The sequence below is a fragment of the Acomys russatus genome, chromosome 12 (assembly GCF_903995435.1).
Source record: "Acomys russatus chromosome 12, mAcoRus1.1, whole genome shotgun sequence".
In the NCBI taxonomy this organism is placed as follows: Eukaryota; Metazoa; Chordata; class Mammalia; order Rodentia; family Muridae; genus Acomys; species Acomys russatus.
Genome location: NC_067148.1, coordinates 17,000,688 through 17,025,513, shown reverse-complemented (window position 1 = coordinate 17,025,513; position 24,826 = coordinate 17,000,688). Strand labels below are relative to the sequence as shown.

At 43.5% G+C, this 24,826-nt stretch overlaps 1 protein-coding gene across 1 annotated transcript in view; it reads left to right on the top strand.

Moving 5' to 3' along the window:
• Positions 1 to 24,549, top strand: part of Ino80d (INO80 complex subunit D) — a 56,722-nt gene extending 32,173 nt beyond the window's left edge. The window contains exons 7-12 of the mRNA XM_051153926.1: positions 4,090 to 4,314; positions 9,736 to 9,845; positions 11,295 to 11,428; positions 17,289 to 17,506; positions 18,308 to 18,465; positions 20,889 to 24,549. Of these exons, the coding sequence (XP_051009883.1) occupies positions 4,090 to 4,314; positions 9,736 to 9,845; positions 11,295 to 11,428; positions 17,289 to 17,506; positions 18,308 to 18,465; positions 20,889 to 22,051 (2,008 nt within the window). The 3' untranslated portion in view covers positions 22,052 to 24,549. The remainder of the gene's footprint in view (positions 1 to 4,089; positions 4,315 to 9,735; positions 9,846 to 11,294; positions 11,429 to 17,288; positions 17,507 to 18,307; positions 18,466 to 20,888) is intronic.
• The last annotated feature ends 277 nt before the right edge of the window (positions 24,550 to 24,826 follow it).

Sequence of the window (24,826 nt, the reverse complement as noted above, 5' to 3'; positions counted from 1 at the left end):
CCCCCCCTCTTATTCCCCTCCCAAGATAAGGTTTCTCTGTGTATCCCTAGATATTCCGGATCTTACTCTGTAGACCAGGCTGGCCTCGAACTCACAGCGATCTGCCTGCCTTTGCCTCCTGAGTACTGGGATTAAAGGTGTACACCACCATTGCCCAGCCTACTTTCCTTCTTTTAGCAAATAATTATCTTACTCCTTGCCCGGCTTTAGTGTAGTATGTGCATGCATGTCTGTGTCTGTATGCGTGCAGGGGCCTCCCATGTGGAGGCCAGAGCAGCCTGTCAGGTGTCCTGTTCTAGCTCTCTCCGCCTTATTCCTTTGAGGTTGGGTTTCTCAATGAACCCGAGGCCAGGCTGGTTGTCAGTGAGTTCCAGCAGGTCCCTGTTTCCAGGCAGTAGTAGGGTTACAGGTGTGTGCACCGTGCCCCCTCCTCCTTTTGAGACTTATTTATTTTATTGTCTGAGTGTGTTGGCTGCCTGTATCTATGGTCACGACATACATACCTGGTACCCAAGGACATAAGAGTGGAACCGTGGATACCCTGGAACTGGAGCTATGGGTGGTTGAGAGCGACCATGTGGCTACTGGGAAAGGAAACCAGGTACTCGGCAGGCACAAACGCTCTCTTAGTCATGGAACCATCTCATCTCTTCACTCCCATCCTTTTACATGGCTTCTGGGGATCAGGGTCCTTGCGCATACACAGCAAGTGCTCTTGCCCGCGAGCCCCTTGCTACCCATTGTCTTCCTTCCTTCCTTTTTGTTTGTTGTAACAGGTTTTCTCCATAGCCCTGGCTGTTCTGGAGCCTCCTGAGTAGCTGACTGCTGTCATTAAAGGCGTGCACCACCAAGTCTGATTAGCCATTTCCTTAAATACCTAGAAAGATTCTTCTGTCTTTGACATAAAGTTCAACTCTTCTCCCACCCTCTCTTTCTGGAAGTTGAACCTCTTGAATACTAGACAAACGCTGAATTATGTGTCAGCCCTTTTCTTACTTAATTTTGGGACAAGATCTTGCCAAGTTGCGCAAGCTGGGCCAGAATTCACTCTGCAGGTCAAGCTGGCCTTGAATTTGTGATCCTCCTACTTCGGCCTCCTAAGTAGCTGGGATTTCAGGCTGTGTCACCAGGCTTGGCACTGAACTCTTAACTTGGCATTTAGATAGAAAATTCACCCGTCCTCACTCATTCTCCTCCATAGCCTTCTTAGCCCAGCTGCTCAACACATGCGTTTGCTGCCTGTCTCCCAAGAGTGTTCTGGGTGTGAGGTCTCCTCATCTCCATCCTCAGCATGGATGCTTTCTTCAGGGTTAGCTCTGCTGCTGTCTCCTTTGTAGACTGAGCCTTAGGTCCAGCAGCAAGCATCGGTGACACTTTTCCATACCTGTGCCATCAGCGTTTTGTCATGCTCTTACATAGGGTGCTTATAGCACTAATTGGCCCTGTTAGAACTCTGAAGTATAGACCTACAGTGAGACTCTGAAAAACAATTCAAAAACAAGCTTATTCTTAGACTCTGCCTTATAAATATTCTGACACAATAGATCTGGGGTAAGTCCTGGGAATCTGAAACTTTAAGATACTCTTAGATTTTTCCCTCCCAGACACACACTCATTGGGTAGCTGGGGCTAACCTGGAACGAACTGTGTAGTCCAAGATAGCAGTGAATTTGGATTTGCAAGATTCTGCCACTGTGCCTGGCTAGATCCCCCATCCCCTGCCTCATCCTTTGTATTTGTTGTGGTTTTCTTTTGGTTTTGTTTGTTTGTTGCAACAAGGTTTCACTATGAACCCCAGCTTAGCCCTGAGTTCAAAGCAATCCACCTGTCTCCTGACTGTCACCAAGCCCAGAGTTCTCAGATCTTTCTGCCTTGTGTTAGGGATCTGAGTCCTTGCTCTATTTGCTCCACTGTGTTAGTTATTGATGCATATTCCATTTGGGAATGTCTTTATCTTGTGTAAATCTCATTGCAAACTCTTTTCTACTTGGTTCTCCTGTAGTTGTTAGCATAGTAGACACACAGTAAATGCTCAATAAATGAAATATTAAAGTATGAACCTTTAATTTGTATGTTTATAGTAGAAACTATACTGTAAGGACCATGTTTCTAGGCGATGTTCTAAACAGAAGTTTACAGAGGTAAAGCAGGACTTTCTTTGGAGTGTCAGCTCCTCAATAATGACGTGGAGACTTTTTGTTTGTTTGGTTTCTGTTTTGGTTTTCGAGCAGGGGTTCTCTATAGCCTTGGCTGTCCTAGACTTGCTTTGGAGAAAAGGCTGGCCTCAGCCGGGTGGTGGTGGCACATGCCTTTAATCCCAGCACTCGGGAGGCAGAGGCAGGTGGATCAGTCACTCTGAGTTCGAGGCCAGCCTGGTCTACAAAGCGAGTCCAGGACAGCCAAGGCTACACAGAGAAACCCTGTCTTAAAAACCAAAAAGAAAAAAAAAAAAAAAAAAAAAGAAAAGGCTGGCCTCAAACTCACAGTGATCCACCTGCCTCTGCCTCCATGAGTGCTGGGGTTATCAGCGTGTACCTGGCAACAAGGAGGCTTTTTATAAATTACTAAAGCTTGGCCTTAGCTTAGCTTGTTCTCAACTGGCTCTTAACCCTTTTATATTAATCTGTGTTATGCCATGTGGCTTGTTACCTCTCAGTCTCTCGATCCCAGCACCTCTTTCTTCCTGTGTCTGGCTGGTGACACTTAGTGCCTGATTCTTTCCCAAAATTCTTTTTTTTTTTTTTTTTTTTTTTTTTTTTTTTTTTGGTTTTTCGAGACAGGGTTTCTCTGTGTAGCCTTGGCCATCCTGGACTCACTTTGTAGACCAGGCTGGCCTCGAACTCACAGCGATCCGCCTGCCTCTGCCTCCCGAGTGCTGGGATTAAAGGCGCGCGCCACCACGCCCGGCCTTTCCCAAAATTCTTATCTCTGCCTGGAAGTCCTGCCTGTGCTAGTGGCTGTTGAGCTCTTTATTAAACCAAACAGAAAGTGAGGGAAGTGTATGTTTACAAAACATTGGTGCTTAACAATACCAAAGTTCTGTCCTCAGCCCTCTGCTGGCGCAGGGATAAGCATTTGAACAATACAAGCACAAGTCTACACAGTGCACAGAAAGGTCACTCCAACATAGAGTAGCTTGCTATGGATTGATATGAAATAAATGCCACCCTAGAGCATTTTGTTTTTGTTTTTTTTTCGAGATTGGGTTTTTCCTCTGTAGCTCTGGCTGTCCTGGACTCACTTTGTAGACTAGGCTGGCCTCAAACTCACAGAGATCTGTCTGTCTCTGCCTCCAGAGTCTTGGGAACCATCCTAGATTAAAACAAACAAACAAACAAAAAACCCACCAAACCAAAAAAACAAACAAACAACAAACAAAAACCCAAAAACAAATGCTGAGCTATAGGAGACAAGTGGTTTCCATGTAGTGTTTACTTATAAGAGAAGAGAAAGATCAAAGTAGCACCAGTCTTGGGGTGATGTGTGTTATTCCTAACAATGAAAACTGAAGTCAAATTCAGCCTATGGAAAAGTTGCTGTTTGCCATTGGTGCTGGTCAGTTACTGAGTAAGCACAGCGCTGTTTGCTTAGATGTACCCTTAGCGGAGCTTTCCAGCAAACACTTGAGTTGGGATCAGCAATCAGTCACATTAGTGTGGTAGGAAACTGTGTAGCCTTGGCCTAAAAAGCAGTTCAGACACCTCTGTAGCTAGAGTGGCAGTTCTGCGCCATGGTTCCTACACCATTGCACTGTAACTAAGAAAAGGTGATTTAAACCAGAGTGTGTAAAGCATAGCTTTAGAAATGACTGCTGGGTTTCTGGGGCGACTGCTTTTCATGAAGGTGCAGTGTCTGTATCCTCACAGTGAGCAAAGATAGCGAAATGCGTGTCCTGCCTGCCCTGCTCTGGTACGGCCTGCTAATTTTGTGCTTTTTTTCAGTGCTACTGGAATTCCTCCTGGTTTATTGAGTTTGTGTTCTCATGTCACAGGAGTGTTAAACCCTTGGTCAGTCTCACTTCCCCTTTCTTACATGAACTTGCCAACGTAATCAGTAATCAGTCTCCACCCTTCTCCCTGCACTTCCCAGGTCAGACGATGACGACGTGGAGAGTAGGAGCTCCAGGGTGACCCAACTTTGCACTTACTTTCAGCAGAAATACAAGCACCTCTGCCGCCTGGAGCGGGCAGAGTCTCGACAAAAGAAATGCCGGCATACCTTTAGGAAAGCGCTGCTGCAGGCGGCCAGTAAGGAGCCTGAATGCACTGGCCAGTTGATACAAGAACTGCGGAGAGCTGCATGCAGTGGAGCCAGGTCAGAGCCACACAGGCAGCGCCACACTCTCAGGCCTTGTCTCCTCTTGCTTTGTTTTATATAACCTTTGAAGGGTGGTTTAGGCATTGTGTGAGGTGAACGTTTACGTCTCAAGTAGTTGAGCACAGTGTCTGGTTTTGTTGAGAAGGAGTGCTGTCTGGGTGCTAGGATAACACCGTCTTGAGTTGACAGCGAAATGGAAGCATTTACAGGTTCGGTTTTTTGGGGGGCTTTGGGTGGATGGGGGGTTGAGACAGGGTTTCTCTGTGTATTCTTGCCTGTCCTGGATCTCATTCTGTAGACCAGGCTGGCCTGGAACTCAGATCTGATTACCTCTAGCAGTGCGCCACCACGCCCGGCTTCCATTGGTTCTTTTATTCCTTAAGTTGCATTAGAATTTATTGATTGAAGAGATTTGAGAATGTTGTTTCTCTTGCTTGCTGGCTTTGTGAATCTGTATTGTCCAGGCTGGCTTCAGACTCTGAACCCTCTTGCCTCTGCCCCCTGAGTGCTGGAATTATAGCAGACACCACTTCATCTGGCTGAACATGTTAGCTGTCTTAAAACAAAACAAGACAAAAATTGCAGTACTTAAAATTTTCCTGTTACTTAAGTTAATAATTATAGTTTTAAAAAATTGCATCTTTTTAAACTATAAATTAGTATTTTATTTTATAATAATATATGTTTTTATTTTATGCTTTTTCTTTTCCTATGCTTTCTTTTAATGTGTAGTTTACCTCAAGTGTTCACAACAATTGATTGCTGTCTGTTTATTGAGACTGCTCTCATGATACACGCAGGCTGACCTTGAACTTGTGCTCCTCTTTCTCAGTCTCAGAAGTATGGGATTCCAGGCATGTGCCACCATATCTAGCAAAAACAGGATTTTTAGTGACTGCATACTACTGATACCAGTCCTTAGACTTTTCATGTTTTATGTATTTAAGTTAAAATTGACCTAACTTGTTGTAAAGTTCTTTATCAGTCTAATATGATGTCATGAACCTATAATTCCACTGTGTAGGCTGAGACCAGAAAGTCATAAGTTCAGATCCAGCCTCAGCTATATGGATAAGACCACATCATAAACAATCAACAACAAAATCAACACAAAACAAAAATTATTTGTATCTAGTTTTTCTTCTTAGCAGTATGTCATGGTCATTCTCCTAAATTCTTGAATATTTGTTTGAAAATACGGTTTAATAGCATTTGTATAATTTGTTACATAAAAATCTGCATATAAGAAATCATTCTTACTCTGTTTTGATGAAGAAATTTTATAATACTTTAGCTATGTATCTCCCAAAATAACTAAAAGCTGTAAGATAAATTTTCTAGTCTCATACAGGATTCTGAAATATATATTTATCATCTTATAACTACTTTTAGTTTTACCTAAAATACACTTTTGTTGTTGTTGTTGTTCAGTTTTTGTTTTTTTGAGACAGGGTTTCAGTTATGTAGCCTTGGCTGTCCTGGAATCCCTTTGCAGACCAGGCTGGCCTCCAGCTCACAGAGATCCACTTGGCTCTACCTGACTAGGTACTGGGATTACAAGTGTGCACCATTGCGTCTGGCTCCCTGAAATACACATTTAAAACAATAAATTGAGTTAAAATTTTCTTAAATTTTTTTGTTGTTATTGTTGGTTTTTTGAGACAAGATTTCTCTGTGTAACAGAGCCTTGTCTGTCCTGGACTCATTTTGTAGACTAGGCTGGCCTCTAACTCACAGAAATATGCCTGCCTTTGCCTCTCGAGTGCTGGGATTAAAGGCGTGTGCCACCATGTCTGGCTTGGAAATGTCTTTTTATTCTTTCTTTTGTCATGAGACAGCATCTTGTCATGTACCCTATGCTGGCTTAGAACTTGATGTACAGCCCAGGCTGTCCTCAATCTTACAGTCATCATAGTTTCTGTATACAGGTGCTAGAGTTTCAGGCACATGCCTCTGCTGCCCAGCTCAGGAACTGCTTTTCAAATTTAGAATACTTAATTCCTTACTGATTTAAAAAAAATTATTCTTTATAGTTTTTATGATTTCAGGTGATAACTTTAAGAGCATATATACAGGAAAAAGTAAGTTTATATACAAAATATATCACTTATTGGGCTATTGAATATTGAAAAATATATGTTTATATACTCCTAATTTTTCTATACTACTCATGAGTCACTTGAATAAGTCTTCCATTGTAGACAGTAATTTCTGTGACTGCAGAGGCAGCTCAGTGTACTTAGTTCCATGAGCTCCAGTCGATGAACAGAGGAGTAGACTTCAGCATGCAGAGGCCTGTTCTCAATTCATTTACTCATGTCAGCAGTTTGTGAAGTGAGGGTGTCTAACACCTTATGATAAAGCTGGCCAGTGGAAACTATATATCTAGCATAAAGCAGATTATGCACATAGGCATTGTGTGCCTGTTATAATACCTGATAATGATCTTGTCAAAGCTGTGTGGGTCTGCATAGTGAGGTTAAGGCAGTTGGTAGTAGAAAACTGTATCTGACTTTTTCTTTTTGGTGGTTCTATGGGTTTTAACCCAGGATTCACAATGTACTGGGAGTCAAACCTCCAGCTCTTTCTCTAACTCGTGACTAGTTTTCAGAACACCCCCCAAGCCAACTTCAGTAATTTTTTTAAAAAATTAATAACGTGTTACCAAATAATAAAATAGCAAGTTGGACCAGGGGATGTAGCCCAGTGGTTGAGTATTTGACCAGGGTGCATGAGGTTCTAAGCTCAGTTTTCCCAGTATTGGTGATAAAAAAAAAAAAAAAAACCAAAGTAAAAACCCATCAAGATGGCTTCTCTTACAGCTTTCAAACTGATTTCGTGTCATTCGCCATTAATCATGTCACCCATGATTAATGAAACATTAGTAGGGCTCTTTGTCTTGTTAGTGCTATTTGGATAATGTTGTACATAGTAATTTTAACTCATCCATAGAGATAATGAAATTCTGACTTTGGACTTATGAGACAGATTGGTAAACTGGACAATTAAGTGACTAGTAAATAGTAAACCAGGGCAGCCCGCTCGTGCTTTCTCGCTTTCTCGCTTTCTCGCTTTCTCTCTCTCTCTCTCTCTCTCTCTCTCTCTCTCTCTCTCTCTCTCTCTCTCTCCCTCCCTCCCTCCTCTACCTGCTCTACCCTCTTACTTTCTCTCTCTCCCTCTTCTTTTCTCTCTCTCTCTGGGGTATCCCTCCTCCTTTCTGTCTCCCACCCCCAAATAGTAAACCAGGGCCAGTGAGGAAGCCCAGCAGGCAAAGCCATTTATTTGCTTTGCAAGCCTGATGGCCTGAGTTCAACTTACAGAATGAATCTACTTTACAAATTGCCCTCTGATTTCCATACATGTGCTGTGACACGCTCAACCCCTAAGTCATGTACCCGTGTGTGAGCACAAACACATATGCAAGAGAGTGAGCACACAGAAAGAGACAGACAGAGACCAGAGGCAGGCAGCAAATGTGTAATCCCATAATATAGGAAGTAGGTTCAGAAACTCATAGTTATTCTGAGTTACATAGTGAGCTTACTTAACATCACCCTGAAGCTACATTAGACTTTTTTTTTTTCTTAATAGAAAGAAAGAAAGAAAGAAAGAAAGAAAGAAAGAAGGAAATATATTGTATATTGGGCTTGGTAGGTGGCTCAGCAGATTACTAACATGTTCAGTTACCAAAATTTAGACCAAGCAATTTGGGGCTTAGCTGCTAATACAATACAGATTCTTTTACGGAAAAACTGTCCTTTTTGTTTGTTTGTTTGTTTGTTTTGTTTTTTGAGGGTTTTTTTGTTTTGTTTTTGTTTCTTGTTTTTTAAGACAGGGTTTCTCTGTGTAGCCCTGGCTGTTCTGGACTTGTTTTGTAGACCAGGCTAGCTTCAAACTCACAGCAATCCACCCGCCTTTGCCTCCTGAGTGCTAAGATTAAAGGCATGCACCACCACGCCTGGCTTTTTTTTTTTTTTTTTTTTTTTTTTTAACAGGCTAAAGTTAACAGTGTAAACATCTTTTCTCCCTAGAAAAGCATAAACATACTGTGAGTATGAGCTGAAGTTGTGGCTCAGTCTTTGAGGGTTTGTCTAATGCACATAGTGTTAGTGTCAATCCCAGCACTACCAAAAAAGAAAAGAAATTTAATATTCTTTTGTTTTGAGGCAGGATCTCACTATGTAGCTTTGGCTGGCCTGGAATTCTCTTATATTTTTGGTTGTGAGCCTAACCTTTAACTAGCTGAGCCGTCTCTATGAAGATCAGGATGGCCCAGTAAGATATTTGATATGCCAATGATCCACTTTTCTACCTTTGTGAGGTCTTTTATTATTTTCAAATTGTGTGTGTGTGTGTGTGTGTGTGTGTGTGTGTGTGTGTGTGTGTCTGCATGCAAACATGCACAAATCAAAAGGATGAGCTTTCTCCTTTTACCACATGGTTTTCTGAGATCAAACTCAGATGTAGATTTGGGGTAAGCACCTTTACCTACTGAGCCATCTTGCTGGATCTTAAATTTCTTTTGAGAGAATCTTGTAGCACAGGCTGCCCCTGAGCTCCTCCTCTTCCTGCTCCCAGCACCTTCCCAGTGCTGCTCCTGTAGCTTGCCTTAGTGCCTGGTGTATGCAGTGCTGATGACTGACCCAGGGCTTGCGATGAGAGTGAGGTTTTAATACTTACGTATCACGTGTTGAAAGTGAAGATAGCATTCAAACAATGAAGCATGGAATTGCAAAAAAAAGTAGCGAGCTTTATAAATGTGTTCAAAGAGATAAACATTTTGCAGGGTGTATGAAGCTTAGCCATTTAAAAATGTTCAAAATGTCTACTTTCCCATTTACACACTCATATTATCTTTGTCAACTTACTGTTCATTAGCACTAGGTGCCAAATGGCCCTGGTGCTCACAGTAGAGTCTGATAACCACCTCAACTGTTGACTGTGCGGGTTCTCCATGGGTGGTAACGGGGGTCAAGTCTCTGCTCAGGCAGCTGTGATGGAGCTGTTAGCCTTGAAGGTTAGTAGATCAGCAGAATAACACGTTTGATCATGGTAATGCCTGCAGTCCTTACTCCACGCTGTGCTTTGAAATGACTGTGCATAGTGGAGATAGTTACAGTGTTGCTGTTACAGACACACAGCGTTGAAAATTTACCCTGGGGGCCATGGAGATAGGCAATGGGTAAAGGCGCTTGCCATCCTGCCCAGTGACCTGTGTTTGATACTCCCAGAGCCTACTTGGAGAAAGAGAGAACCAACTTCCTGGAGTTGTCCTCTGACTTCCATGGGTTTGTGTGGGTTGTGTTCATGCATGCACACACATATAAGTAATAAGATAGTAAGGTCAACATTTAAAAGAAAAAATTACCCTGGATTGTTAGAGCACTTAAAATGAAATTTGCATTTTTCCTTCTTTAGCCTCAGCCAGACCAAGTTGAAGGAGGCGGAGCCAGCAGCATGCAGTGGGACAGTGAAGGGCGAGCAGTGCGCGAACAAGGCCCTGCCCTTCACCAGACACTGCTTCCAGCGTATCCTTGTAACTGCATGAAGCAGGCAGTGAAGGGAACCCCTTTGGGCCTGTGTGCTTTGTTTGGTTTTGGTTTGTTTTTGTTTTGCGGGGGAAGGGGGCAGAAGGTTCTCTGTGTCACCCTGGCTGTCCTGGAACTTGATCTTAGACCAGGCTGGGCTAGACGTCACAGAGATCCACCTGACTCTGCTCCCAGATACTGGGATTATAAGTCTATAATGGTGTTTCAGGAGGATGTGTTTCTCTTTCCTTCCTTCTTTCATAGAAAGAGGGTCTTACATGTCTCCCAGGTTGGCGTCACATTCAGGTTCCATGACCCCCCAGATCCTCCCACACCTGCCTCCTGCATTCTCCTTTTTGGCCTTCTTTTCTGTCATTTGAATTAAAACTTCATGAATTCTTCTGTAGTAATTTACATATAATAAGTGTAGACCAGAAAGAGAAACACAAATATACTTTCTAAATCAAGAAAAGGTCTTTTTATGTATTTGGTTTTGTTTGTGTTGTACTGGAGTTGAATGGAGGGTCTTGTATGCTCTGTCTACATACTTGCTAGCAAGCTCTGACCTCGACTCAGAAATCAAAGCTTGAGATAGTTAAGTGGCTAAGAAGATGAGCTTTTTTTTTTTCTTTCTTTCTTTCTCTCTCTCCTTCCCTCCCTCCCTCCTTCTTCCTCCCCCTCCCCTCCTTTTTGGTTGATCTTTTGAGGTAGTCATGAGTTAAGGCTAGCTTAAGCTATATAGCAAGACCTTGTCTAAAAACAAAAGACTCCAGACATTTCCATTTTAGTTTTTTTTATTTATTTATTTATTTATTTATTTATTATTGACATTTCAGTTTTAAATAGGGCTTTCAAATTAATCTTGTCACTAATTTGTGAGTTTGATTTTGGTCCTTGAAATGTGAAATGAAAAAGTCAACCTTGGACAGGTGGATTTTTTAAAATTAAATTTTCATTCTCCTTGGTGAGTCTTCTAAGAGAAAGTTTTTCCTTTTAAATGCTGTTTTTTTTAGGAGCTGGAAAGATGGCTTATCAGTTAAGAATGCCTGTTGCTTCCAAAGGACCTGCTGTGGGATCCCAGAACCCACACAGTAGCTTACAACGGTCCATTCCAGTGGGGTTGACACCTGGTGTATGTGTGAACATGCAGGCCAAACACTCATACGTAGATAAAATAAAATACCTAAAAAAGAAGTAAGAACTGGGTTCAGAGCAGTCTTTTTAGTGGGGATTTTAGGAGCATGTTAACAAGAAAATGATTGCTTATTCAAATTATAGAATTGATTCAGAATGGCTATAAAGGAGACTTGCCCCCATCAGCAGTTGGATTGGTACATTAACTTTATAGACAGTTGTTTGTTAAACACAAATAAGGAGCGTAACTGATTTTACCTGGACACCAAAGAGTTAAACAGCTTGCGTGTGCTTTCTCCCTGACTCTAACCCCAGACATCCTCTTGAACCGCTCTCAGCAGCTCTTCTCCAGCTGCACTGCCAAGTTTGCAGACGGACAGCAATGCTCTGTGCCAGTGTTTGACATTACACACCAGACGCCCCTGTGTGAAGAGCACGCCAAGAAGATGGTACGTTTAGTTTCCGTTCTGCTGTTGGGGCTTTCAAACTGTTGATAACTATTCCTACTAGGAAACATGCCATTAATGAAGCACTGTAAAACAGTGGTTTCAGTATTGGAAGCTATGCTGTGTTGCCTTTGACTAAAAAATTTTAAAAGGTTGTGTTGACCCCTTGAATTCAAGGCCCTTTTCCAAACAAAACCGAACCCCCAGTGTTTCAGAGTATTTAGTAAAGTTTGAACATCGCTAATCCAAAGAACCCAAATTTCTGTGGGGTTCTAGAATGGCATGACACTCAAGGTACAGGTTTCGGAGCCGTCCGGATTTTGGATCTTAGATTTCTGGAGTAAAGATTCTCATATGCAAATTGTATACAAATACCTGAAAGCCTCAAAAACACTTCTGGTCCCTCAGTGTTTCAGATGAAAAATACTACAAACCTGTAATTACTTAGATAAATGCTGTTTAAGAATCACCCATCTATTTTCTTTATGTCTCATACATACACACACATGATAGTACAGGTGTATTTTCTTACATACAGCAGGTTTTGCCTTCAGCTTTGCTTTTTTATAAGTAGTTCTGGGAATGATATGGATATTTATAAAACTTAGGCAAAATACCAAACCTGTCTATAATGTTGTTGAACTTAATTGTTGCTTTTATTACAGCTGGTATCATGAGCCCTAATTAATGTAGAATAATCTGGAGGAGAGACACATTTGAGTTCCTCAGATATTTGAGTGATTTAAAATGAGTTTGCTTTGGGGTAAGGCTGTAGCTTAGTGGTAGAATACTTGCCTATCAGGAACAAGGTTCTGGGTTTGGTGCTGGCAGGAACAAACCAAACCAAACCCTCAGAGCTGAGGTACAGTTCTCATCTACCAAACAGCTGTTGCAAGACACTGTGCTGGGAGCCTTGTGTACCACTAGGCCAAGGAAGGCGAGAGAACGTGGTGCAGTTTCATGGACTGGGCAGAGCTGGTTTGTGGTTCTGGCTTTGCCATTAACTAAGGGCACAGTTAGGTAGAGAAGCTGCCTTCCCAGTCTGTTCCCTTTTAACATACTGGCTTTACCCAGATCTTCTTTTGTGGTTAGTTCCTTTTTAGGTTCATCTTTTTTGAAATTTTTGAATACTAAACATCATGTAGAAATGCTGAGTTTATTTTCCTATTTAAGTAATATATTTAAAGTATAGGCGTTTTTTTAGGCATGCACACTTGCTTTTTTTTTTTTTTTTTTTTTAAGATTTATTTATTTATTATGTATACAGGGTTCTGCCTGCATGTACACCTGCAGGTCAGAAGAGGGCATCAGATCACATTACAGATGGTTGTGAGCCACCATGTGGGTGCTGGGAATTGAACTCAGGACCTCTGGAAGAGCAGGTAGCGCTCTTAACCTCTGAGACATCTCTCCAGCCCAAGTATGAGCATTTTTTGTCTTAGTTTATTCAGGCTTTATATGAATGAAGGCTAATTTTCTGGGTTTTGTTGTTGGTGGTGGTGGTGGTTTGGTTTTGTTTTGAGAGGGTCCCAGTCTGTAGCCCAAGCTGGCCTAGAACTCATAAAGTCTGTGCCCCACTCTCTGAGTATTAAGATTACAGGCAAGAGCCGCTACACCCAGCTTTCTGTATGCTTCTGTGTGTGTGTGTACCTGTTCAAGTGTGTGTGCACTTGCATGTGTAGATGCCAAATTGATGTTGGGTGTCTTTCTTAGTTCTTCTCACCCTCAGTTTTGGAGACAGCTTCTCTGGAGCTCACTGATTGGCTGAACTGGCTGCCTAACCAGCTCCAGAGATGTGCGTGCCTCTGCCTTCCCTGGTGTTTGGGTTAGAGAGGCCTGGTGCTGTGCCCCACTCTGTGTGTGGTGCTCTGCCTCGCTCTGTGTGGGGGTGCTGTGCCGCACTCTTTGTGTAGGTGCTGTGCCTCACTCTTTGTGTGGGTGCTGTGCCTCGCTCTGTGTGTGGGTGCTGTACCTCGCTCTGTATGTGGGTGCTGTGCCTCGCTCTGTGTGTGGGTGCGCTCTGTGTGTGGGTGCTCTGCCTCGCTCTGTGTGTGGGCGCTGTGCCTCGCTCTGTGTGTGGGTGCTGTGCCTCGCTCTGTGTGTGGGTGCTGTGCCTCGCTCTGTATGTGGGTGCTGTGCCTCGCTCTGTATGTGGGTACTGTGCCTCGCTCTGTATGTGGGTGCTGTACCTCGCTCTGTGTGTGGGTGCTGTACCTCGCTCTGTGTGTGGGTGCTGTACCTCGCTCTGTGTGTGGCGCTGTGCCTCGCTCTGTGTGTGGGTGCTGTGCCTCGCTCTGTGTGTGGGTGCTGTGCCTCGCTCTGTGTGTGGGCGCTGTGCCTCGCTCTGTGTGTGGGTGCTGTGCCTCGCTCTGTGTGTGGGTGCTGTGCCTCGCTCTGTGTGTGGGTGCTGTGCCTCGCTCTGTGTGTGGGTGCTGTGCCTCGCTCTGTGTGTGGGTGCTGTACCTCGCTCTGTGTGTGGGCGCTGTGCCTCGCTCTGTGTGTGGGTGCTGTGCCTCGCTCTGTGTGTGGGTGCTGTGCCTCGCTCTGTGTGTGGGTGCTGTGCCTCGCTCTGTGTGTGGTGCTGTGCCTCGCTCTGTGTGTGGGTGCTGTGCCTCGCTCTGTGTGTGGTGCTGGCAATCTGAGCTCAGGTTCTCATGCCCTACCAGCCAGGCCATTCCATAGGCCATTGTGTGCTTCTGGTCCCTTCTGTGGACCTTGCTTGATGTAGACACTTGCTGATGGGGCCCTGCAGCTTTCAAGGCAGTGCAGGACTCAGCTCTTTATGTTGATGTATTCTGTTATCCCCACATACATGTAAGACCAGGATATGTTTTAATGACTTAGCAGGAATCAATGTGGGCTTAAAATTTATTTTATTTTTTACTGGTAGATGTTTGAGATAAGGCTCTTCTGTACCTCAGGTTAACCCCCGTGTTGGTATGCAGCTGAGGATAACAATTAACTTTTGTTAGTTTGTTTGTTCAAGACAGGGAGACAGGGTTTCTCTGTGTAGCCCTGGCTGTCCTGGTCTCGCTTTGTTAACCAGGCTGACCTTGAACTCACAGATCTGCCTCTGCCTCCCAAGAGCTGGGATTAAAGACTTGTGCCACCATGCCCAGCAACAGTGAACCTTCTGTTCTTCTGTCCGTCATCTCCTAAGTGCTAGGATGACAGGCACACATAGTCATGCCTGGGTGATCTGCATGCTCAGTAAGCACTCTGCCATATCCTCAGCACTATGGCTTCAGAGTCTGCACTTCAGTTTACATTAAGTATTCCTTTCAGAATTCCTGATTTTGTGCTTTCTCCGTCATCTTCCCTGATTTGGCATTGATCTAATGGTCTAAGTAGCCTCCAAACTCTACTGTCTGCAGTCTTCTCAGCTCTTTAGTTAAGAGCTATTCCAGGATTCATAGAATGAAGAGTGATGTCAACTATTTAAATACTGTCCTGCATATTACCCAAAAAGAAAATGCTACTAGTTGTAGATACCATGCTTTTTGATAAATGGAATTTTTGTCTTATAACTGTTAAAAGAGCCTATTAAGGGCCTGTTTAGATACAGATTTTTAATTTTCTTCCTCCTCTTCTCAGCTGTCTAATTTGCCATGCAAATGACAGTGGGTTTTTGTTGTTGTTGTTGTTGTTCTGAAACTGTCATACAATTTAATCTATTTTGTTATCTTTCCTTTTTTCTTTTTCTTTTGTATTGTTACTTTGAGAACAAAGCTTGTTGTGGTTCTTCAATAATCAGTATTTGTTTCACTCACATCAATTCTATACCTGCCTACTCTTTGTGCCTTTTTGGTACACTTTATTTTTATTTTATTTTATTTTATTTTTTTGCGTGTGGGCACAAGTTGTACCAACAGTGTGTATAACTTAATTCAAACAGTGACAGCATGAACTGTAACCATGTTTTATGTATGTGTAGGTAATGCCACCTGTGGCCATCATCTGGCTAACAGCAACAGTGACTTAGTTCGGGTAGCCGTCACAAGGCACTACAGAATGACTGGCTTCTAAACAAAAGAAACCTATATCACACACTTAGGGGCTGCTGGAACTCCAAGAATAGGGCTGGAGTTCAGATCCCAGCACCCACATAACAAGCTGGACACCCCACAAATGCCTATAACCCCAGCTCCTAGATCTCTTCTGACTTGGCATGTGCGTGCACCTCACACACATGTACATACATTCATGTGGACATACACACAAATAGGTGAATAATAAAAGAATCTCAGCTTGATGAGCCCTTGCTTTACCTTACGGTCCTCTAAGGGTGTTCTGTTGTCCCTAGCTGTCGCCTTGGCCTTGTGTTTGGCTGTTGAGGTGGGAACCGTGACCTCCTCCCACTCATTCCTCTACGTTGCCAGCAGGCTGGTGGGCTTTAACATGTGTGTCATGTGTGTCCTCAAAAATGACTCCTCTAGATGGAAAGAAAAAGAAGAAAAGGGCCGTTGCCTATTAAAGTTTAGAATCATGATATTCAGAATAATACATGCTCTAGTCCCAAGCTTCTTAACCAGTTAAAGTGTATGGGTTTTTTTTGTTGTTGTTTTTTTGTTTTTTTGTTTTTTTTCTCATCTGTGCCATTCCTTTGGCCTAGGATGGTTCTCTCCCTTATCCATCCATGTCTTTTAAAATCCACTGCTGTGCCAGGCGGTGGTGGCTCACGCCTTTAATCCCAGAACTTAAGAAGCAGAGGCAAGTGGATCTCTTTGAGTTTGAGGCCAGCCTGGTCTACAAAGTGAATCCAGGACAGCCAAGGCTACACAAAGAAACCCTGTCTTGGCAGGGGGTGGGGGTAGAGGATCTAGTGCTGCTCATTTTCTGAATGTTGTGTTTATGTGTCCTTTTCTTGATGTTCTTAGAGAGCATAAACTCTCATCGTATCTCATTTGTTTGTTGGCTTTGCTGGAGATCAAACCTAGGCTTACACAGCTGGACAGTATTTCACCATTGCACTACACCACTAGCCCTCAAAATGCCTTTAAGTGGATGTAGTAAGTGTCTGTGTGTGTGTGTGTGTGTATGTGAGTGTGTGTGTGTGTGTGTGTGTGTGAGAGAGAGAGAGAGAGAGAGAGATTGATGTGAATTAAGTTAACATTTTATGCTCATTTATTATATATAGCTTTAGACATTATATAAAGTATTAAGAGAATTTTTTGATAGTTAAGTTTTTTTCCACTTAAGCTTAGGGTTTTTAGATAATTGTTGATTTTTATTTTATGTATATGAGTGTTTTGCCTACAGGTATATATGACTGCATGCATGCTTCATGCCTATAGAGGTTCAAAGAGGGTGTCAATTCCCTTGGGACTGGAGTTGTAGAGGCAGTTGTGAACTGACATGTAGGTGCTGGGAGTGGGACCCTGGCCATCCGGAAGAACAGCCAGTATCTCAACCATCAAGACTTATCTTCAGCCCTAGATAAATTTATTTTAACTGGTTCATAAAAATTATAGTTGGAATAATGTGATACTTTGATATTATAAGATACTTAAGTTAGGTAAAACATATCTTTCAAATATTTAATTTTCTTTTTTGAGACAGTGTCTTGTGTAGCCAGGTTGGCCCGCCTGCCGCCACTCCCTAAGTGCCTGGATTACTAGCATGTACCACTATACTTGGCTTTATGTGGTACTGTGGATCCAACACAGAGCCTTGTACATGCTAGGCAGGCACTGTACCTACTCAGATACAGCCCCAGTCCACATTTCTTGTAGTAAACACTTTAAGCTTTCTTCTGGTTTGAAATGTATAGAGGATTGCCAGCCTGTAGTCACCTTCCTATGCACGAACATATCAGGAGCGAGGGCTGGAGTGGGGTCTAAAACATCTTCTGTTCATTTCAAAGGATAATTTCTTGAGAGGAGATAACTCCCGTAAAGTTCAGCACCAGCAACAGAGGAAACCTAGGAAAAAAACGAAGCCCCCTGCACTTACCAAAAAACACAAGAAGAAGAGACGGCGTGGACCTCGTCGACCCCAGAAGCCCATTCCCCCTGCAGTGCCCCAAGGGAACCTCAGCATGCCCACCAGCGTCTCACTGCCAGTGGAGGCCTCGCAGACCCGGTCAGTGGTGGCCCTGAGTTTGCCTTTCCTCCCTTCGCACCGCCTGCCTGCAGGATATCTGCCTGACGGTGCTCAGTGTTGCTAGTAGCCTACCGCAGCCCTCACACTTATCAGCCTAACTTGAACAGTGTCATATACAAATGTCACCAGTATCTGGCTGTTTGTGGTACACATTTATCAAAGCCAGTTTTTATTATAGTAAAGAAAATAGATGCTGAATTTGAGAATTTAATTTTATGCTTTCAGGTTCTTCTATTTTAACAGAAATTATACATGTTATAATAGAAGTACTTAGGAATATGATTTTATTGCATTAAAGTTACCTTGATCATATTTGAAATTTTACTAAGACATAGATGCACTAAATGGGTGATTCATTTTACTAATTTGAAGTGAAAATATAATCTAATAATGATTGTTTTAATCATGGATAAAGGCTGTAGGAATTTGTGACTATATATAGTGAGGTGTGTCTTTCTGCAATGTCTTGCTTTCACATTTTCTATTCATAAAGTGAGGGAAAGTTTTGTTTTTCCGTACTCATAAAATGAGGAAAAGGGTTTTGTTGTTGTGTGTTTGAGACAGGGTCTCAAGTATCAGTATGTAGCTGAGGGGTGAGGTAGCTTCTGATTCTCTGGCCTTTATTCCCCAGTGTGAGGACTGCAGGCGTGTGCCACCACCAGCTTAGGAGGAGTTGGTTCTATTACCATCTCCTGCGTTTGACCTGGATGTCTAGAGAGTCGAGGCCATTCGCTGAGGGGGTGGCAGGCAGTCTAGAGACATGCTGCTCTGTCTTTGCAGTAGCCCTTCCACACCGGAGCTGAGTGCCGATGAGTTGCCGGATGACATTGCCAACGACATCACTGACATTCCGCACGATTTGGAATTGAACCAGGAAGACTTTGCAGATGTCCTGCCACGGCTGCCTGATGACTTACAAGATTTTGATTTTTTTGAAGGTATGGTCAATGTTTTACTTAAGGAATTGGTTTAAAAATGGTTCATAAGAAGGGAAATTAGTTTTTATTTTATTTTGGGGTTCTGTTTTTGTTTTTTGAGACAGGGTATATCTCTACGTAGCCTTTGCTGTCCTGGACTCACTTTGTAGACCAAGCTGGCCTCGAACTCACAGAGATCTGCCTGCCTCTGCCTCCCAAGTGCTCAGATTGCAGGCATGCGTCACTGTGCCCAGCCTCCATTTTGGGGTTTTTGGCACAGGCTTTTGCCACATAATTCAGGCTAGTCTTGAACTCATAATGCTCCTGTCTCAGCTTTGGAGTGCTGGGATTATGCCCAGTATCACCAAACCCACCTAGAAATGATAGTAATAATAATGGTGTTGTTATTACTGCTGTATGTGTGACGCATGTGTACCTATGCACAACCACATAGATATAAAGGGTGGAGAGCAGCTGGGAGCTGCACTCTCTTTCATCCTTTACCTGACCAGGGGATTAGACTCAGACTGTTAGGCCTGTGTGGCATGTCCCCGCACCCACTGAGCCATCTTAGTGGCCATTTTTAAAATAATAATAATAATAATTATTATTATTTTTATTATTTTAATAAAATAGCCTTTTGCAGTGTAGCTGAAAATTTTTCCCTGACATAAAATTTCTGTCACTGTAAATACAAGAAACCAACATCACTAAAGGGGTTTTCTTTTCAGAAGATGAGAAATCTATAATTTATTTAGTTGTATTATATACTTAGTAGATTTATACTTTAATAGCTATGCTATTTTGTTCCGTTAAAGTGAGTGATTTTTCTTAATGTTTTGACAGTGCTATTCAACATACCTTTTTTTTTTTTTTTTTTCGAGATAGGGTTTCTCTGTGTTAGCCTTGGCTGTCCTGAACTCACTTTGTAGACCAGGCTGGCCTCGAACTCACAGTGATCGCCTGCCTCTGCCCATACCTTTAATTTGTAAAGAATAATTTATTAGACTCTTTTACAGCTTGACCTGTCTTTGGATCCTGGCATGGTGGTGCACTTCTGTAACCCAGCAAGTGCTGGGACTGAAAGTGTGGACCACCATCCCCAGCCGAGGAGGACAACTAGACTAAAGAGCAGATGAAGCATAGTCTGAGCGGTCCCTCCTGGCCTGGAGAGATGGTGGAGAGCATTCCCTGCCTTTGCCTTTGTAGAGAACCTGTTTGGTTGTCCTTATCAGCTTGCTTACAACCACCTCTCACTCCACCTCCTGGGGACCAGACACCCTCTGCTGGACACCACAGGAACTGCCCTCACAGATCCTATAGACACATACTCAGAAAGTAAACTTTCTAAAAGAAAAGAAACTTAACTTATGAAGGAAATTGAGTGCTTACCATTAAGCAGCTTGGCTTCTGTGTTCTCATCTTCAGCAGGAAGAATTGAAGTGTAGACAAAGTAATACACACCTCTCTTGTTCTATAGAGCCTTCATTCCTTCATGGTAGTGATACTAATATCATTTTAGGTGACCCCGAGGTTTTAATTGACAGCCTTTTAGATTTCCTAAGAGCTTAACATTCCAATTAAAAATAAATAAATAAATAAACAAATAAATAAAGTATGTATGTATGGAGGGGGAAAAAAGAACTTGACATTGCCAGGACTGTTGAGATGGCTCAGTGGCTGAGTGTTTGCATTCTTCCAGAGGACCTGTGTTTAGCTCCCAGCACCCATATTGGGTAGCTTATTGCTTGCAACTCCAGCCCCAAGATCCAGCACCTTGACTTCCACAGACACCTTACATGCATGTGGTAGCAATTCACACAGACACACACCTACTGGTGGATAAACATAAAAGAATTTAACAGAGCATTGTGGCTCACACTTTTAGTCTCAGCACTTGGTGGCACAGACAGGTAGATCTCTGTGAGTTTGAGGTCAGCCTGGCCTACATTCTACGTTTCAGACCAGCCAAGGCTACATAGTAAAATTGTCTGAAAACAAACAAACAAACCAAACAAGACATTTCATATGGTAGATTTCTGAGAATAAATAAATAAGATGGTAGTTGAAATCCCAAGAAAGCTAACATTTGAGACCTGTTCTACAAATGAATTTTTTCTTTCTTTCTTTCTTTTTTGTTTTGTTTCCTAATCTCATTAAAAAAAAAAAAAAAGCCTTCTTTTCACAAAGGACTTTTTTTTTGAGACAGGGTTTCACTATGCAGCCCTAGCTGGCCTAGAACTTGCTATGTAGTGCAGGCTGCCCTTGAACTAAGAGAGATCCGTCTGCCTCCGCCTCCTGAGTACCGGGAATTACAGGTGTGCGCCATAGTGCCAGGCAAGAAGGACTCTTGTGTCACGATAGTGTTTGGAATGTTCAGATATGTGGCTTTCGCTGCATGGGTTAGCTGTAAGCTCTGACTGTGATGGCTTTGGTTGATGCAGGAAAGAATGGAGACCTCCTCCCGACCACCGAAGAAGCCGAGGAGCTTGAGCGGGCCTTGCAAGCTGTGACTTCTCTCGAGTGCCTGAGTACAATTGGGGTACTTTCCCAGTCAGACGGTGTGCCAGTTCAGGGGTTGTCAGATAGAGGCCTGGGGGTGTTCTCCACGGGTACCGACGCTTCGGGAATCCAGTCCTTGAGTCGAGAAGTAAACACAGACCTAGGGGAACTCCTGAACGGCCGTATAGTGCACGATAGCTTTCCCAGCCTAGAGCTGGACGACAGCCTCCTCCGTTCTGCTGCTCTGTCTAACCCACCCACACCCCTGGCAGGGCAGATCCAGGGGCAGTTCTCTGCCCCAGCCAGCGTTGGCCTTACTTCTGCCACTCTGCTCAGCCAGAGTGCGCTTGGGGAGAGAGCCTTCCCAGGACAGTTTCGTGGACTTCATGATGGCAGCCATGCCTCCCAGAGGCCACATCCTGCCCAGCTGCTGAGCAAGGCAGACGACCTTATCACCTCACGACAGCAATACAGCAGTGATCACTCACACTCCTCACCCCATGGAAGCCATTATGATAGCGAGCACGTGCCGTCGCCCTACAGTGACCATATCACCTCTCCCCACACATCTTACTCCGGTGATAATATGGCAGCTACCTTTTCAGCAGAGATGCCCATCATGGCACAGCACTTGCTCCCCACCCAGCTTGAGGTGCCACTTGGAGGAGTGGTCAACCCCAGAACTCACTGGGGGAGTCTCCCCGTCAATCTTGGCGATCCCTCTGCATTTAGCAACCTCCTTGGCGCGGATGGACACCTTCTTTCCACTTCCCTCTCCACGCCGCCCACCACGTCCAACTCAGAGACCACACAGCCTGCCTTCGCCACCGTTACCCCAAGCAGTTCCAGTGTGCTTCCGGGGTTACCACAGACCAGCTTCAGTGGCATGGGGCCCTCCGCTGAACTAATGGCCTCCACCTCTCCCAAGCAGCAGCTCCCGCAGTTCAGCGCAGCCTTCGGCCACCAGCTGAGTTCTCACAGTGGCATTCCTAAGGACCTGCAGCCCAGCCACAGCTCCATAGCCCCTCCCACAGGCTTCACAGTGACAGGTGCCACGGCTACAAGTACCAATAATGCATCTCCCCCCTTCCCCACCCCTAACTGAGCGAGTCTGTGTGCTTGCAGGTAGGTGGAACCCGGTGTTTTCTATCTTTGTTTCCTCTATTGCACCCCTCTGCCCTTTTCCTACAGGAGATTTAAGAATAACAGTGGGGATTAGAGGGACCTCTCCTTCCCGGTTCAACACGTGGCCGTGCAGCGGGCCTTGCGTCAGTGTTCACGTGCGCTCCTTAGCGCTGGTGCTCATTCCCGCCTGGCGGGTCCTCTCAGCATGGCGGCTTCTGTGGTGGCTCAGCACAGTGACTGGATAGGATTGATTTCTTTTCTCAGCAAGTCCTAGAAGTGGAAGATACCTCAGATTACCAGTGCCCTTTACTGTCTCCTAGTGTTCAGACCCATGCTCCCATTTTCTAGCCAGGTTTCTACACAGCTTGTTCTAGGTGGAGTGGTCCTGTTAAGATCCTGTGTAGCAGGCGGTGTGTGGGCGCAAATCAAAGCTCCGAATCAGCACCAACTGCCAAGCACCACAGTGAGACTAGGACGCCATTCCTAATTGTGATATGGTTAGCTGAAAAGAAAATTGTCTCTTGACTGCCTGTGAATGCGTGTTCACTCCTGTGTGTGTTTTGTGCGGTGCAGTAGCTGTCTCATTGTATTGTTTCTTTTCTCATTCCCAGAATAAGCATAAGGCTCTCTTCTCCCTCCTTCTGTCTCATACCTAGCAAGCTTCTTTCCTGCTGAGTTGACTCAAGCGTCCTGGACAGGGAGGGGGTGGTCCAGCAGTGATAGCACAGCCCTTGCGGAAGATCAGCCTGTGAGGAAGGGCCGCGGAAGGCTGAGTTCACATCACTGATAGTGTCACGACGACTGACCTCACCTTTTCCATGTGCATTTGTTTTGGAATCCCTCACTCATGGAACACATTTGTAGGTAGTAATTGAAGAAAATACTTTGATGTGCAAAAGCAGGCCACACCAGATAGAGTTGAAAGATGACATCTCTGACCTGCTTGGTCCATCATTCGCTCCTAGTTTTTACATGTTTACAATTGTGATTCTTTGGTGAGATTTGTGACTGTGGAGGACACATGTAGAATCCGTGTACCAGTTGTGAAGTGATGTGTAATATTGGAAGGACACACATTTTAAAGTTTCTTTCAAAGCAGAATATGGAAATTAGATATAAATTTTACTTATCTTAGGTACTTTTAAAATAATTGAAGTACATAGGATGGAGTATAATTGGAAATTCTTTTAAAGTACCAAGGTTTTAGGGTGAAATATCTTACTGGGTGGTGCAGTACATTGGTGACTATGAGGTGATGTGTGGGGCTTCTTGCCTATTGTCCCCTCCCAGAGCAGGGTGGAGCTTCATTTTCTACTCTGTTTTGCTGAGGTTTCACTGTCCCTTTGGATACCATTAGGTATGCATACCTGAGTTCAATCTAATTTACATATGTATATTTTTAAAAATAAGGCAACATCTATTAATGATGTGGTACAGTAATTCTTTTGTCAGGGACTATTTGATCCTAATTCCTTCCTGATAGGTAAAGGTTGGGACATATTTTCCTACTTCTTATGTGTGTTTTCTTCATGCCATGCTAGTTCTAACCAGTCCCTTCTGTTGAAGGTTTTTCTTTCTCTGCCTTGTAAAAGAATGATGGTGATTAGCAGGCGTTATGCAGATACCACGTGCCTGAGCTTTTGGAGGGAAAGTGTCACATGACTGTATGAAATCATGATATGCCCTATTTTGTATTTATTGAAGTTGGGTGGGGAGGTACAAAATATGTTTGTAATATATTTCCTTTTTTTTTTTCTTAAAAATCATGTTAATTAATTGGAACATTTATTTTTAATAGCTTTGCCTTTTTTTGCAGATTGAGAAATTTCTAAATTATAAATTATGTCACAAAGCAAAATTATATTTGGTATCACCATGAACTTCTCTTCTGAACTGTGAGAACAGCTTTTGACTATTTCCACCTGTGAACCTGTGTCAGTGGCTTTGTTATTTTCGTGCACTGTAATGAAATGATGGTGAACAGTTACCTCACCTCAAAAGTGTCATTTCATTTGCTAAGCTGTTTTCACATCTCTTTATAATCATCACTAGAAAACCGCCTTCCCAGAAATGTTCTTTTGTCTCAATGTGTGTCAATTAAAGATTGTAGCAGAGCAGTACCCTACATTTCCTTATCAGCACCTCTCTGCTGAGGAGAGTCGCGGGCAGTCACTTTGCACTGTTCCTGGCTATCTGCCCCCATATTAGCTGCTGAAAAGTCTTTAGTTGTCAAAACTGAGTTTGCAGTAGGTTGCACCTTTTATTGTTTGCAATTTTCTGTTTTATGTGCATTTAAAAGCCCTTCTTTGCTTTCGAGTAAGGAGGCATGAAGTGATCAGGAATGTTGCCAGTTACAGCTTCACGCCAAAAATATTGAGTAAACTCGCTTTTGTTTAGATGCCCATGACGACAGCTGAAGGCAGGGCAGCCTTAGAAAGAGCTGGTATAGGAGTAGATAGGTAGCAAAACGCACGCTTCTTCTGTCTCAGAACTAACATCCAAGCCTCTAATGTGCTTTTCTCTGGCTTTTTTTTGTATGTGTGTGTGAGTCTGCTGTTGGAAGAATATCTATCTATAAGCCCGGAGGGTATCCACTTTGTTACTCTTGTAGTTGTTAAAACAATTCTAGTCTCTTAATAGTGGATGGGGTAGTAGTGTGCAAGGAAAACTTCAGCTTCTTTTACAATGCTTATATGAAAACAACACTTACGTGATGGCAAGGCAATACTGGAATCAACAAACCTTACACAAGGTC